A 12228-nucleotide genomic window follows, 5' to 3' on the forward strand; every position below is an offset into this window, starting at 1 on the left:
CAGCATAAAAGAGCAAGAACCAAAATGATAGGCATATACTACCACAAAAAAAATATATATATATATAATATATTTAAAAAAAAAAACTATCATATGTATAAGAATCAATCTATAGTTATATTTTTAGAAGAAAAACGTTACATAAAACATATTTTAGATTAAGTACTTTGCTATTTCAAAAGTAGTTGGAAAAGATATATAAATATGAACTTATATGCAAAGTATTTAAAATTCGTAAAACAATTAATTTTAGCTACTGTTAGACCATAAAATTCGTTTATTGTTAAATATACATATTTACACACATACATACAAATGTTTAAATCATGCGCCCAAGTTCAATGACAGTTAAGTGTTAATGATAAGACCACTAAAAACATAACTTAATATTGATTTTGGTGTTTCTTACAAAATTGAACACTTCATATATTTATGACCGCTACTGTACGAGTATGACCTCAAAAGACCGTGAAATGTACATTTATCTACATTCAATTAACTTGGAGCTATAATTACAACTTGACACATTTATGGATTTGGTTACAGATCACGGAGCACTGAAAGTTGTCAATTTTAAATAAGTTTTATTTCGGTAATTGCCGAGTAAGCTAATTTATCACACAGCAACAAAAATCAAGATTCTTCGGTTGTTCCACATCAGTTTATTGGCAATTAAGTGACGCATTAATTGGAAATTTGTTTAAAGCTCAACGTTTGCTCTTGATATTCACGATCGAGAGAATGATACTCTTTGAATTTAGAGGTTAAAAATGGAGCATTCAAGTTATCAACGATAAGTCTGCTTTCGCCATCTTATCTTTATAGTCTAATCTGCAGGCACTAAATTTTAGAATTTTAGAACTGTCTAAACACCATGTCGACCTCTAATCGGTTTTATTTTACAATAAGCACTTTGATTTGAAGGCTGATCCAGTGAAGAGATTTTGGAGAGCTAACAGCATGGTAATTTGTTTAAACAAATTAAGCAGATTTACTTTCGGTAATCTTATCGTCATTCTTTTGCGGATTCATCACAATTAATCTTAAAATAGTTATAAAGTCTAGGTTCCCCTGAGTTGCTAAATCTACTTCCGTTTGAGGTAATCTTCGTAGAGTTTTAACAACTCAGGACTTGTACGCGGAGGCACCGCCTTCAAGGCGTGCTCGAAGTCCGTCCACTTGACATCCTCCGCTTCGAAGCTCTGCTCCAGGGCTCTCAGGGCTGCCTCATGGCATACGGCTTGTATTTCTGCTCCGGAATATCCCTCCGTCAGCTGCACCAACTTCTCCATGTCCACATCGTTTGATATCGGCATGGCACGCAGTTTGATCTTTAAGATCTCCCTACGTGCTTCACATTGTGGTAGTCCCACGTACAGAATTCGATCAATTCGGCCTGGACGAAGCAGCGCCTTGTCGATCATATCTGGACGATTGGTTGCCGCTACTATGGTGACATTTTGCAGGGCCTCCACGCCATCCAGTTCGGTGAGCAGCTGGGTGAGGACGCGTTCTTTTACGGACGAACCAGAGCTGGATCCATCGCCCTCCGAACGCTCGCCACCGATGGCGTCGATTTCGTCGAAGAAAACTATGGCGGGTGCTACCTGGCGAGCCTTGCGGAAGACCTCACGCACCGCTCGCTCCGATTCGCCCACCCACATGGAAAAGAGCTCTGGTCCCTTGATGGACAGGAAATTAAGCTTGCTCTCGGTGGCCAGGGCCTTGGCAATCATGGTTTTCGAGCAGCCTGGCGGTCCAAACATGAGGATACCCCTGGGTGGCTTGATACCCAGGCGTTGGAACTTATCCGCATGCAGCAGTGGCCACTCGATGGCCTGCTGCATCGCCAAACGGAGCTCGGATTGACCGCCAATGTCGGACCACTGCACATTGGGACACTCGATGAGAACTTCACGCATCGCCGATGGTTTAATACGGGTCAAGGCAGCCTGTAGGTGCGGCATCTGTAGAGGATTCGGTTGCGCCTGCAGCATGGCAGCGTAAACGAGATTTGCTAAGTCTGCTCCCACGTAGCCATGGGTAATAGATGCCACATGCTCCACTTCCTCATCACTCAGCTGATGCTCCACCGACTGGATGAGGCATCGTAGAATTTCCATCCTGGCCTGGGAGCTGGGTGCACCCAACTCCACTTCATTGTCCAATCGACCAGCTCGCCGAATGCTCGGATGCAGGGCATCAATCTGAGAACTAGTGGCCAGGACGAATGTTTTGCTTCCCTTTAGCTGGCTGGGAGTGCTTAGCTGATCCAGCAGAGATAAGAAGGCCAATGAGACGCGCTTGACAAGATCGCTGCTTTCTTGCTTGGGACACAAGTTATGGACATCCTCAATCAGCAGCAACGTTGGCTGCGGATAATGATTGTAGGCACGCTCAAAAATAGCACCAAGTTTCTGTTCCGTTTCGCCCAGGAATTTGCTGTAAACTTCGCCGCTGTTAATGCGTAGCAGCTGGACATGTCCTTGGCTACGTTCCTCAGCCACTGCACACATGGCTTCCAGCACCATGGATTTGCCACAGCCAGTGGCGCCGTAGAGAAGCAGTCCGCGGGAAACCCTAAGGCCTAAAATATAATAATATTAAATAGGTTCAATGTGGAGTCTTGGGTTAAAATTACCGGCAGGCAACGTCCGGAAGCCCAAAGCGTACTCCATACTCTCCTCCACCAGTTGCAATTGCTTATCTAGTCCCCCAATTTGGGATTTGGTAATCTTGTGACTTATTTTTTGCTCCTCCTCCTGCTGATTTGCATTTTCAGTTATCAGTTGGACCTTAGTAACGTTGGTAATCTGGATGAACTGCAAGGATTTGGAGTCTAGACTTAGACCAGCAAGAGCCTCTTCCACTGTGCTCTGCCATCGCTCCAGGCGAAAAGTCAGCGATTTGTTAAAGAAATTCATGTGGATCAGACTGTCCTTGCAGAATACCCTATTGACCATGTCTCTTTTGAGAAGGGCAATGGCGTCCTTTAGTTGTCCTGACATCAGGGAAGCCTCTGTGTTGTTTACGTGCTTCAGGGAAATGCTGGCAGCCGCAGTGAGGCGACTGGGGTGCAAGGCAGAGATCTTTAGTAGCTTTCCTCGCAGTTGCGTGCAATGGAGTTTGAAATCTGATTAAAATTATGTCCATTAGTGCTAAGAACCTTTTTAAAGTGTGAAAGACGTACCGCCTTCGCTCACAAATACTGTGGTGAGGAATTGTTCCGATGTGGGCCACACAATCCTCACCAGCGGCTGCTCCGCCGTCGAAGGAGCCTCTAGCACCACATGTTGTCCAATGTGCAGCTGTGCCAATTGCATCGCACCCTCGGAGACGAAGACTAGCATATTGGCATACTTGGCGGGCAGATCCTTCAGGGACTCCACCTCGAAGTTCCGCTGCTGAAGACTTCTCGTATAGATTGCTCCACTCCGAACGTACTCCGCCTCGGAATCGGGCCCAACATCATCCCGGCTGATGGCGGAGCATAAGCCCTCGTGATTCTCTCTCGCTTTCGAGGGAATGTGGACGCCGCAGGACTCGCAGTGGTACCAAGTAACCTGGTTTTTCTTGCTGCTCGACTTTGGCGGCATTTCGTTGGCCGGTTGCACGTTTTGTTTTCATTGTGGGTGGAAACGTTCGTTGTGAATGGCAACTGAGCGCCAGCTCTGGCAGATCTTGGCCGAAAATAGCTAGATCTTGGTACAGCTGAAAAGATAACAATTTTATGGTGAACGAATTGCTTGTTGATATTAATTTCATAATTCATTCAATATTTTAAATATTCAATGGTTGTACATAGTTAAAATTAATTGCTAATAATAATAGCTAACTTTGGCTAGCAAATGCAGTCAGCCGAGCTGCCATCACTGGCAGTGTTGGTAGGGTCGGTATTTACCCGCTGTCCGCATGCAGCCACTCCAAAGATTCATTGTTGGCTTGTGACTCAGACTTCCTGGTGCGAAAAGCAGGAGCGGATCACGCAGCGGATTAGCAATGAACAGCGACGGCGAAGCCTCATCACTGCAGATGCCCCAGATGACGGTGGGGGGCATGCTCCCGGGCGAAGCCAACCAATCGCCTAACACCGCTCCGCTTTCGATGGCGGAGGCGGTGTCCAACACGGACTTCTACATCGGCGTTGGCCTGGCCATCTCCTCCTGCTTCTTCATCGGCTCCAGCTTCATCATTAAAAAGAAGGCGCTCATTCGGCTAAGCAAGTACGGCGAGGTGCGGGCGTCAGCCGGAGGATTCGGATATCTGAGGGAGTGGATCTGGTGGGCGGGTCTTCTGACAAGTGAGTGAAGAACCAAACAAAGAACACTCGGTTTCCGGTATACCCTTGCAGTGTGAACTTTCTAGTGTTTATATGTTCTATGTGTAATAATAATAATAATAATATTGTGAAATTCAAAAACCAAGATACTTAAGTAAGGAAAGCACTTTTCCATATGTTTCATATCCAAAAAGTTTACAAAATAACACCTTCCTGCCATCACAAACTTCCGTTGCTGATTTGTGTAATATAAATATTTCAAATTTCCCAAAAATAATCTAATTAAGATGGATCGGTTTTTGAAAATTAAAATCATAGCAAATAGAAGTCGATTACTTACAAAGCACAACGCAAACTAGAGCATTTGTAAACATATAACAAATAATCTTTAACACAGAGAGATAACAACTATTTCCATTTATACACATAAACTTACCTAATCTATAGAATCGAAGATTAGTTGCGAAGCTTCTCCCGAAATTTGAATACCGCCTGCAAGGGTATATTATCAGAAAAACAGAACCTCTTATCACACTGACCTTATGACTCACTTGCTCTGCTTATTTCTTACAGTGGGTGTGGGAGAAGCGGCCAACTTTGCGGCCTACGCCTTTGCCCCCGCTTCATTGGTCACTCCGTTGGGCGCGCTGAGTGTTATCATCTCAGCCGTGATGGCCTCCAGATTCCTCAACGAGAAACTAAACCTGCTGGGGAAGATCGGCTGCTTTCTGTGCATACTGGGATCCACCATCATTGTGATTCACTCGCCCAAAGAGAAGGAGATCGAGGATCTGCAGCTGCTATTTGACATGCTTTTGGATCCGGTTTTCATCCTGTACGTGATCTGCATCGTCGGCTCCACGGTGTTTGTGGCCTGCTTCATTGCGCCACGCCATGGGCACACCAATGTGGTGGTTTATATCTTCCTGTGCTCCGGCATAGGATCTCTGACTGTGATGTCCTGCAAGGCATTGGGCCTAGCCATACGGCAGACGCTGAACAACGGAGGCAACGTCTTCCTCACATGGATGCCATGGTTCCTGATCCTGGTCACCGTCACTTTCATAGCCATCCAGATGAACTATCTGAACAAGGCGCTGGATATATTCAATACTAGTATAGTTACTCCAGTGTACTATGTAATGTTCACCACTCTGGTGATAGCTGCCTCTGCCATCCTCTTCAAGGAGTTCACTCACATGCGGTTCGACGATATCCTCGGCGATGTGTGCGGCTTCCTGATCGTTATCACAGCTGTGTTCCTGCTCAACGCGTTCAGAGATATTGATATATCGCTGAACGATGTTAGAGGTCTGATGCGACCGAAAATGCAGCGGGTGTCGCAGTTCGACGAGGAGGTGCTGGTCACCAGCAATACCAAGGAACGGCGCCTGTCCTACGGATCCAGCGACATCTTCCGGAAGGCCTGACACAAGCAGCGCTACCAGGTCTAGTTGCATCCCTTGCAGCGGCCGACCTGAAGACAAGGTTGCTTTACTCCGTAAACGAAGCATTGGTCCAAATATCTGTGCATATCACCTGCAATCACTTTCATCTCATCATCCCCATCTATTGTTCCTTCGCTCTTGTTATTCATACATTCGCTAGCATAAGCACGTAGGTTTAGGTTACACTTACATATATTAAACACGACTTAACGAAAACGATTTGTAATTGTAGTTTTATTTTTTATAAATGCCCAAAATTAGTACTTTTGGATATTCGTGGTGTTAACTTAATCTGTTATTAAAAAAAAAAAAGAGCTTGAATAATTATGCTAACATGCTCAGGTTAGATTGGCTATTGTCGGATTAGAGTTAGTTAACTCTATAATTTTGTTAGTTAGCCTGGCGTTGCTGGTGACGTTTGGGTCTTAGTTTCCTCCTCTTTTCCTTGTTCTTATCCAGGTCAACTGGGTTTGCCTCAATGTAGTTCGATGAAGTATCCGTGTATTCTGGGTTTTTCCCCTTGCTGGTCTTCTCTCGATATTTTGATCCGTTCAGGCAGATGCAGTTGCTCAGGCTTTCAGCGGTGTGAAATGAGTCATCGGCTGAGTTATCCGGACTGTTCTCCGCTGGCGGAAGATCCTTTGGTCTACGAATCTTCCGAGGCGTGAAGAACTCGCGATCTGTGATCAGAGGAAATCGCTGGCTTTCATTTTGAGCAACCGCAGGTAAGCTATTTTCGGTTGGAGGGGCGGTGAGTTCTGTCTGACGGACAATCTTCCGAAGCTACGGGTAATGGCAATCGCCTCTCTCTCCGCCGTTGCGGTGTCCTCCCAGTCCTCCATTGTGGCGTGCTCGCCCAGCGGCTTGGTGCCAGATACTCTCTGAATCGTCTCCATCATTTGCAGACTTTGACGAATCTCTCGCCCATTTTCACCCGGCGTCCCATATCCAAGCAGATCTTCGCGGGCTTCCAAATGCTCATAGGTATGAATGGGAACGGTTCCTGAGAATTCCTCTTTCTTCCTCAGTTCATAGGCGATCTGTCCATGGACCATATTGAAGTCCGGCTCCAACTGCACCAGATCGTGCTCGAAACGTGACGTGGGCACCCAAGCCATGATAATCCAATCCAATCCTTACTTTTAATTCCCAGATAACTTTTCTCAAGTAGACTGCGCAAATATTTTCGTAGAATAGAAATTCAAAATCACACATTGCTATCGATAGCGATAACAAAGCTGTAACGCTTACAGGTGAATCGCAACTTATCGATTGTCAGTCGGCAAATAGAACAATAAACAGTTTTTAAATTAATCCAATTTGGTTTACTTAAGCAATAAGGATGATTTGTATGCGGCTCCGGGTATTGCGTAATCTCAATCGCAGCGCTTTAAATGGATTTAGAAAAGATTTCAACCGATCAACCGCTGTGAATGTCAATTATTCAGCTGTCAACCTTCCGGCCGCCATTAGAACGCTGAAAACTTTTAGCAATTCTATCCTAACCAAGGAACCGAAACCAATCTCTGCATTTATCGCTTCTCAGCGGCAGTATTCTTGCGAAAAAGTAGGCAAAACCATGGAGGAGCATTGCGTAGTTCCTGATGTGATCGCCAAGGCACCGGCGCAGACGGCTGTGGTGGAATATCCCGGCGATATTGTCGTGAAGCCGGGTCAGGTCCTGACCCCCACCCAGGTGAAGGATGAGCCGTGCGTGAAATGGGAGGCGGACGCCAATAAGCTGTACACCCTCTGCATGACCGACCCGGATGCGCCGAGTCGCAAGGATCCCAAGTTTAGGGAGTGGCACCATTGGCTGGTGGGCAACATACCCGGTGGAGATGTCGCCAAGGGCGAGGTTCTCTCCGCCTACGTGGGATCCGGTCCTCCACCAGACACCGGACTCCATCGCTACGTTTTTCTAATCTACGAGCAGCGGTGCAAGCTCACCTTCGACGAGAAGAGGCTGCCCAACAACAGCGGAGATGGCCGCGGTGGCTTCAAGATCGCTGAGTTCGCCAAGAAGTACGCTCTAGGCAATCCCATTGCCGGTAACCTCTACCAGGCGGAGTACGACGACTATGTGCCCATCCTCTACAAGCAGCTGGGCGCTTAGTTTCCACGCCAAAAAACCATGCTTATATAAGCCAGTCTGAATTGGATTTAAATCTATTGTAACCTAGAAATTAAAGACACCAATGAACATTCTGTGAAACACTGTTGCTGGCAATAAAATTGTTAAAGACATCCCAAGCCACTGTATCTTATCTCCCGCTTATTGAAATCCTGTTCATCCAAGATAAAAACTTTACACATTTTCAATATTTTCATATCTTATCTTATTAACTTTTCTCTAGTAATAATTCTTTTACCCTTTGCTGAGAAAGTTGTAGTTTCTGGGCTGGTTATGTATTTATTATTCATTCAAATTACAATCTACTTCTTTATCAATAGGATTCTTCTAGCGTCATTTGTATACATATAGATTTTATGAACTTGAGTTTATATCTCGCCAAAATACATGTTTTGAAGATACCAGACATAATTGCTATCGACCTTCCAAGTGGGAAGAACGTCTCTGATCAGTATTATAGTTGTTTCCCAGGGCGCAAGAGACGCCCCTCTGGGTAAGTTATTTATTTGTAAAAGCATTGCGACATAATTACAATCTACATCTTAAAGTCAGGAGGATGGTTCTTCGTGTGTGAAATAATAAAGGTCTCTAATACAACTAGATGCAGACTCGTACAATCCATAAAATAATGCTGAAGAAGAACCTACGCTCTGTTCCCTCCTTTGATGGGTCCAGCGCATGTGCGGCTGTTGAGAAGGAGGGGATGTCTAGTTTCCAAATTACTTTACTCTATAGAGGGAAAAACAGTGCGATGGTCTTTCCATTCGGTTTCGCTGATTGCCTATAAGAAGCAAGGTCGGAGTTAGTTAATATGAAAAAGGCTGCAGGAGCATGTTACCAACTTACCACAAGCTCGTCGAAGGCCTGTTTGGCCAGCCAGTGGAAGCATGGACTCTTCCATTCGCGCGCAATCGCCTGCTGATCCTTGACGTCGTCCTCGGCGGTGGACTTGGAATTGGTAATGGCCTTGTACTTGGCCCACAGGAAGACCATGCTGCGCAACTTGTAAACCCACAGGTCATTGGGTATGCCGCGAATGATGTCCTGTATCTCCACCATGTTCAACTCCGTAAGGTTATCCAGGAAGGTGCGGTTCATCAACGTAAAGATCGTCTTCATTGTGTCGTACGGCACGTCGGCATTCTTCTCGAGACCGAAGTGTGCCGACTTTATGATAGCGCAAACCACCTGCTCTGTGGTGAGCTTGGGCAGATTGGGTAGGAAGCAATGCTCGAGGTTCAAGTTGCCACACTCCAACAGCTGCTGGTCGATCTCCTCGCCAACATTCTTGTAGTCCTTCCACCAGTTGCCCCAATCATTATATTTCTTCGATTCGTTAAGCGGTGCCCAATCGGACCGTATGCGTTTCCTGTTGCGCTTTGCAATCTTGCGTGCCGACTTGGCGTCGTCGGCCACCGATTCGTCTTCCGAATCTTCGTTGAGCACTACGGCCGCCTCTACGAAGTCCTCCTCGGTGGCGTCCTGGTTTGTACTGTAATTGAAGGTTTGTTCGAAGAAGGTCAATGCATATGAGTCCGCCTCCGGCTGTGGGAGCTTCTTCGGCTGATCGTTGAGATAGGGAATCTTGAATCCGCCAATAAGGAAACCGCGCTTGCGTGCCACGCGTCGCCATTTCTTGACCGACTTTGAGGCAGCCTCCGTTTCCAGCGGTGGAGGTGGGGCAACTCGCTTCTGACCTGCAATGCATAACATATTAGGAACTATTCGCAAAACTCTACTAAATGAATTGTAATAGTTTGAAGAAAGTTTGGTAATGCAAGCTTACTGAATAGAACGAAATCTTACTAATTGGGACGGGCAATCCAGGAGCATTTGGTGGCCTATTGGGCACTCCTGCTGGTTTGCCTCCTTGTGGTCCACCTTTCACTGCCTGCTGGCCAGTCCTAGGTGCCAGTGGTCCCGACTTCTGCAGCTGTGGTCCAGCTCTCAAACCCTGTGGTCCAGATCTCAATCCCTGTGGTCCAGTTCTCAAGCCCTGAGGTCCAGTTCTTAATCCCTGTGGTCCAGTTCTTAATCCCTGCGGTCCTGTCCTGTTTGCCTGCGGTCTGGTCCTCACGGCTGGTGCAGCCACCGGTGGCTTCTTGTTGGTGACTGCAACCGCACTCGAATTGGGTGTTAAGTTATTGACTTTATACTGATTTGGTGCTGCAACGGGCAGCTTTTTTTGTACTCCAGCCGCATTGCCCGGACGCAGGTTGGCGGGCTTGTTGTTGGTCAGAGTGGGCGAGCCCGCGCTTTTAACGATTTCAGCCTTCTGAGGATTGTTGCGCAAGTTCTGGACCGCCTTGGCGGCTGGCTGTGGAGCTGGCTTTCGAACAGATCCGCCGTTGTTCAGATTCATCTTCTGCAGCTGATTGCGCTTCGAGTTGAAGGCGCGCTGACTAGCTTCCCATCCAGAGCCGCCGGAACCTACTCCTCCTCCGCCGCCGGCACCTCCTCCACCACCGCCGCCTCTTCCTCCACCGCCGCCACCACCACCACTGTTCGATTGATAGCCAGAGTTCGGGAACGATGAGGATTGTGATTTGTTCCAGTTCTTGCGAGAGTCCTGGAAGGTGCGACTAATGTTGTTGCTAAAGCCGCCTCCAGAATTGTTGTTGCCAAAGTTGCCACCAGAGTTCGGGTTAAAGCCTGGCCCTACGGATCCTCCGACAGCCGGTCCGCGGTTGTTAAAGTTTCCTATATCCCTATTGTTGTCCCCAAAGTTTCCAGAGTTCTGGCCAAAGTTGTTGCTAAAGCCGCCTCCGGAATTATTGTTGCCAAAATTGCCACCAGAGTTCGGATTAAAGCCTGGGCCTCCGGATCCTCCTCCAGCCGGTCCGCGGTTGTTAAAGTTTCCTATATCCCTATTGTTGTCCCCAAAGTTTCCAGAGTTCTGGCCAAAGCTGCCGTGATTTCCACCGCGACCGTAGGAATCATTGAAACCGGAACGCTGGTCATCAAAGTTGGTACCTCTGTTTGGGAAATTGTCATTGTTGAAGTTGCGCTGATTGTTTCCTCCAAACGAAGGACCAGTGTTTCCACCAAAAGGGACATCGCTTCCTGCAAAGGAAAGTCCACTATTGCCCCCATAAGCGGGTCCATTATTTCCACCAAAAGAGGGAGCATTGTTGCCGCCAAATGGCACTCCATCGTTGGGACCGAAATTACCGAATGATCCCTGATTTCTGGGTTCATCGTTGAAAAACCTATCGCCGCTTCCCTGCGGCTGGGGACCTCGATAGTTGACATCCGTATTGCGGTCCATACGGTTCTCCACCTCCAGCAAGCGGGCTACGCTGCTCGGATTGGATGCTCCCCTGTTCACTTGGCCGAAATTGGAGGACGGGCCGCCACGAAATTTGTCCTGGAAATTATCGCCGAAACGCTGGTTGCTGCTCGGATTGAAACCGCTCCGATCTCCGTCTCCGGAACGTGGGTAGCTGTTGTTGCCTCCACTGTTGCTGTTGTTGTTGTAGTTGCCACCGCCGCGACTGAAGTTGCCACCATCTGGACTGGAATTCCGGTTGACGCCATAGCCTCCGCCACCGGAAGCGCCGCCGTAGCCTCCTCCGCCACTGGTATTGCCGCCTCCGCCGAAGTTGGCGCCACTACCACCTCCGCCGTAGTTTGAGGAATACATTCCGCCGCCGCCGCCGCCTCCTCCACCACCAGCAACGCCGCTGGAGCTCCCCATTCCGCGCCGCTGGCCAATGCCGTAAGCGTCGTTCTTCATTTGGCGGTAGTCCATTCCGAATAGTCCTTGCCCGGAGTTACCTTTTCGTCGAGCGCTCGCCGCTGCTTCCAATTAACTGGCTTCTCTGCGATTTTTTCCAACACAACAAGCGCGGCCCAAAAAATGCTTTCCTTTCCCCGAATTTTTCTCTGTCTGGTGCCAGGGTTGCAAAGCAATGAAAGCCGGCTGCTCAAAATGGTAATAAGTCCGATTCGAAGTTGGTATTTTTATTGAAAAATACTGACAGTAAAAGAAAAATACCGCTATTGAATTATTTAGAAATACCTGGCAATATTTTATTATTTATTTATATTTTAAGCATTATGTCAAATGTGATTTGTTATACACAACATTTGTCATATGTATATTCGGGAGAGCCATCAACCAAAAAAATACTGCATAATTTAGTTAATTAAAGAGCTTTATTTTATAGTAATATATTTACTAATTTTATTAGTAACTGATTAAAGGGGGTTGAATGGATTTTCTATTTATTCAAATGCTTTCTTATCAGTACACACTTTATTTCCTTTTCCATCATATATGTAGATTAAAAAGCGGTTTCGAAGATTTTTGTAATGTTTTTTTTTTTGTGGTTGGTTTTCGTGGATTGACTTTCGTGCTCTCATGT

At 46.8% G+C, this 12228-nt stretch overlaps 5 protein-coding genes across 6 annotated transcripts; 2 read left to right on the forward strand and 3 right to left on the reverse strand.

The window, feature by feature from the left end:
• Positions 1-569: 569 nt before the first annotated feature.
• Positions 570-3642, reverse strand: LOC117151089 (ATPase family protein 2 homolog). The gene is made up of 3 exons (XM_033318338.1): positions 3191-3642; positions 2642-3133; positions 570-2587 (listed from the first exon to the last, which is right to left on the reverse strand). The coding sequence occupies exons 1-3, from the start codon at positions 3594-3596 to the stop codon at positions 1086-1088; spliced, it is 2400 nt and encodes a 799-aa protein (XP_033174229.1). The 5' UTR covers positions 3597-3642; the 3' UTR covers positions 570-1085.
• A 285-nt stretch (positions 3643-3927) lies between these two features.
• LOC117151090 (magnesium transporter NIPA2) lies at positions 3928-5946 on the forward strand. The gene is made up of 2 exons (XM_033318339.1): positions 3928-4300; positions 4853-5946. Exons 1-2 carry the CDS (start codon positions 4000-4002, stop codon positions 5707-5709), a joined length of 1158 nt encoding a protein of 385 aa, XP_033174230.1. The 5' UTR covers positions 3928-3999; the 3' UTR covers positions 5710-5946.
• A 39-nt stretch (positions 5947-5985) lies between these two features.
• Positions 5986-6905, reverse strand: LOC117151093. The gene is given in 3 exon segments (XM_033318341.1): positions 5986-6186; positions 6221-6461; positions 6464-6905. Coding segments are annotated over 3 exon segments (657 nt in total). The 5' UTR covers positions 6846-6905; the 3' UTR covers positions 5986-6152.
• A 98-nt stretch (positions 6906-7003) lies between these two features.
• Positions 7004-7980, forward strand: LOC117151092 (protein D3). The gene has a single exon (XM_033318340.1). It carries the CDS (start codon positions 7070-7072, stop codon positions 7841-7843), a length of 774 nt encoding a protein of 257 aa, XP_033174231.1. The 5' UTR covers positions 7004-7069; the 3' UTR covers positions 7844-7980.
• A 144-nt stretch (positions 7981-8124) lies between these two features.
• On the reverse strand, positions 8125-11776 carry LOC117151088 (uncharacterized transmembrane protein DDB_G0289901). Of its 2 annotated transcripts, XM_033318337.1 has the most exons (4): positions 10721-11776; positions 9668-10561; positions 8708-9558; positions 8125-8642 (listed from the first exon to the last, which is right to left on the reverse strand). In XM_033318337.1, exons 1-4 carry the CDS (start codon positions 11610-11612, stop codon positions 8586-8588), a joined length of 2694 nt encoding a protein of 897 aa, XP_033174228.1. In that variant the 5' UTR covers positions 11613-11776; the 3' UTR covers positions 8125-8585. The 2 variants fall into 2 exon arrangements, with proteins under 2 accessions (XP_033174228.1, XP_033174227.1); XM_033318336.1 differs by having other exon boundaries at positions 9668-11775.
• Positions 11777-12228: the final 452 nt, after the last annotated feature.

This window comes from Drosophila mauritiana, chromosome 2L (genome assembly GCF_004382145.1).
Source record: "Drosophila mauritiana strain mau12 chromosome 2L, ASM438214v1, whole genome shotgun sequence".
NCBI lineage: Eukaryota > Metazoa > Arthropoda > Insecta > Diptera > Drosophilidae > Drosophila > Drosophila mauritiana.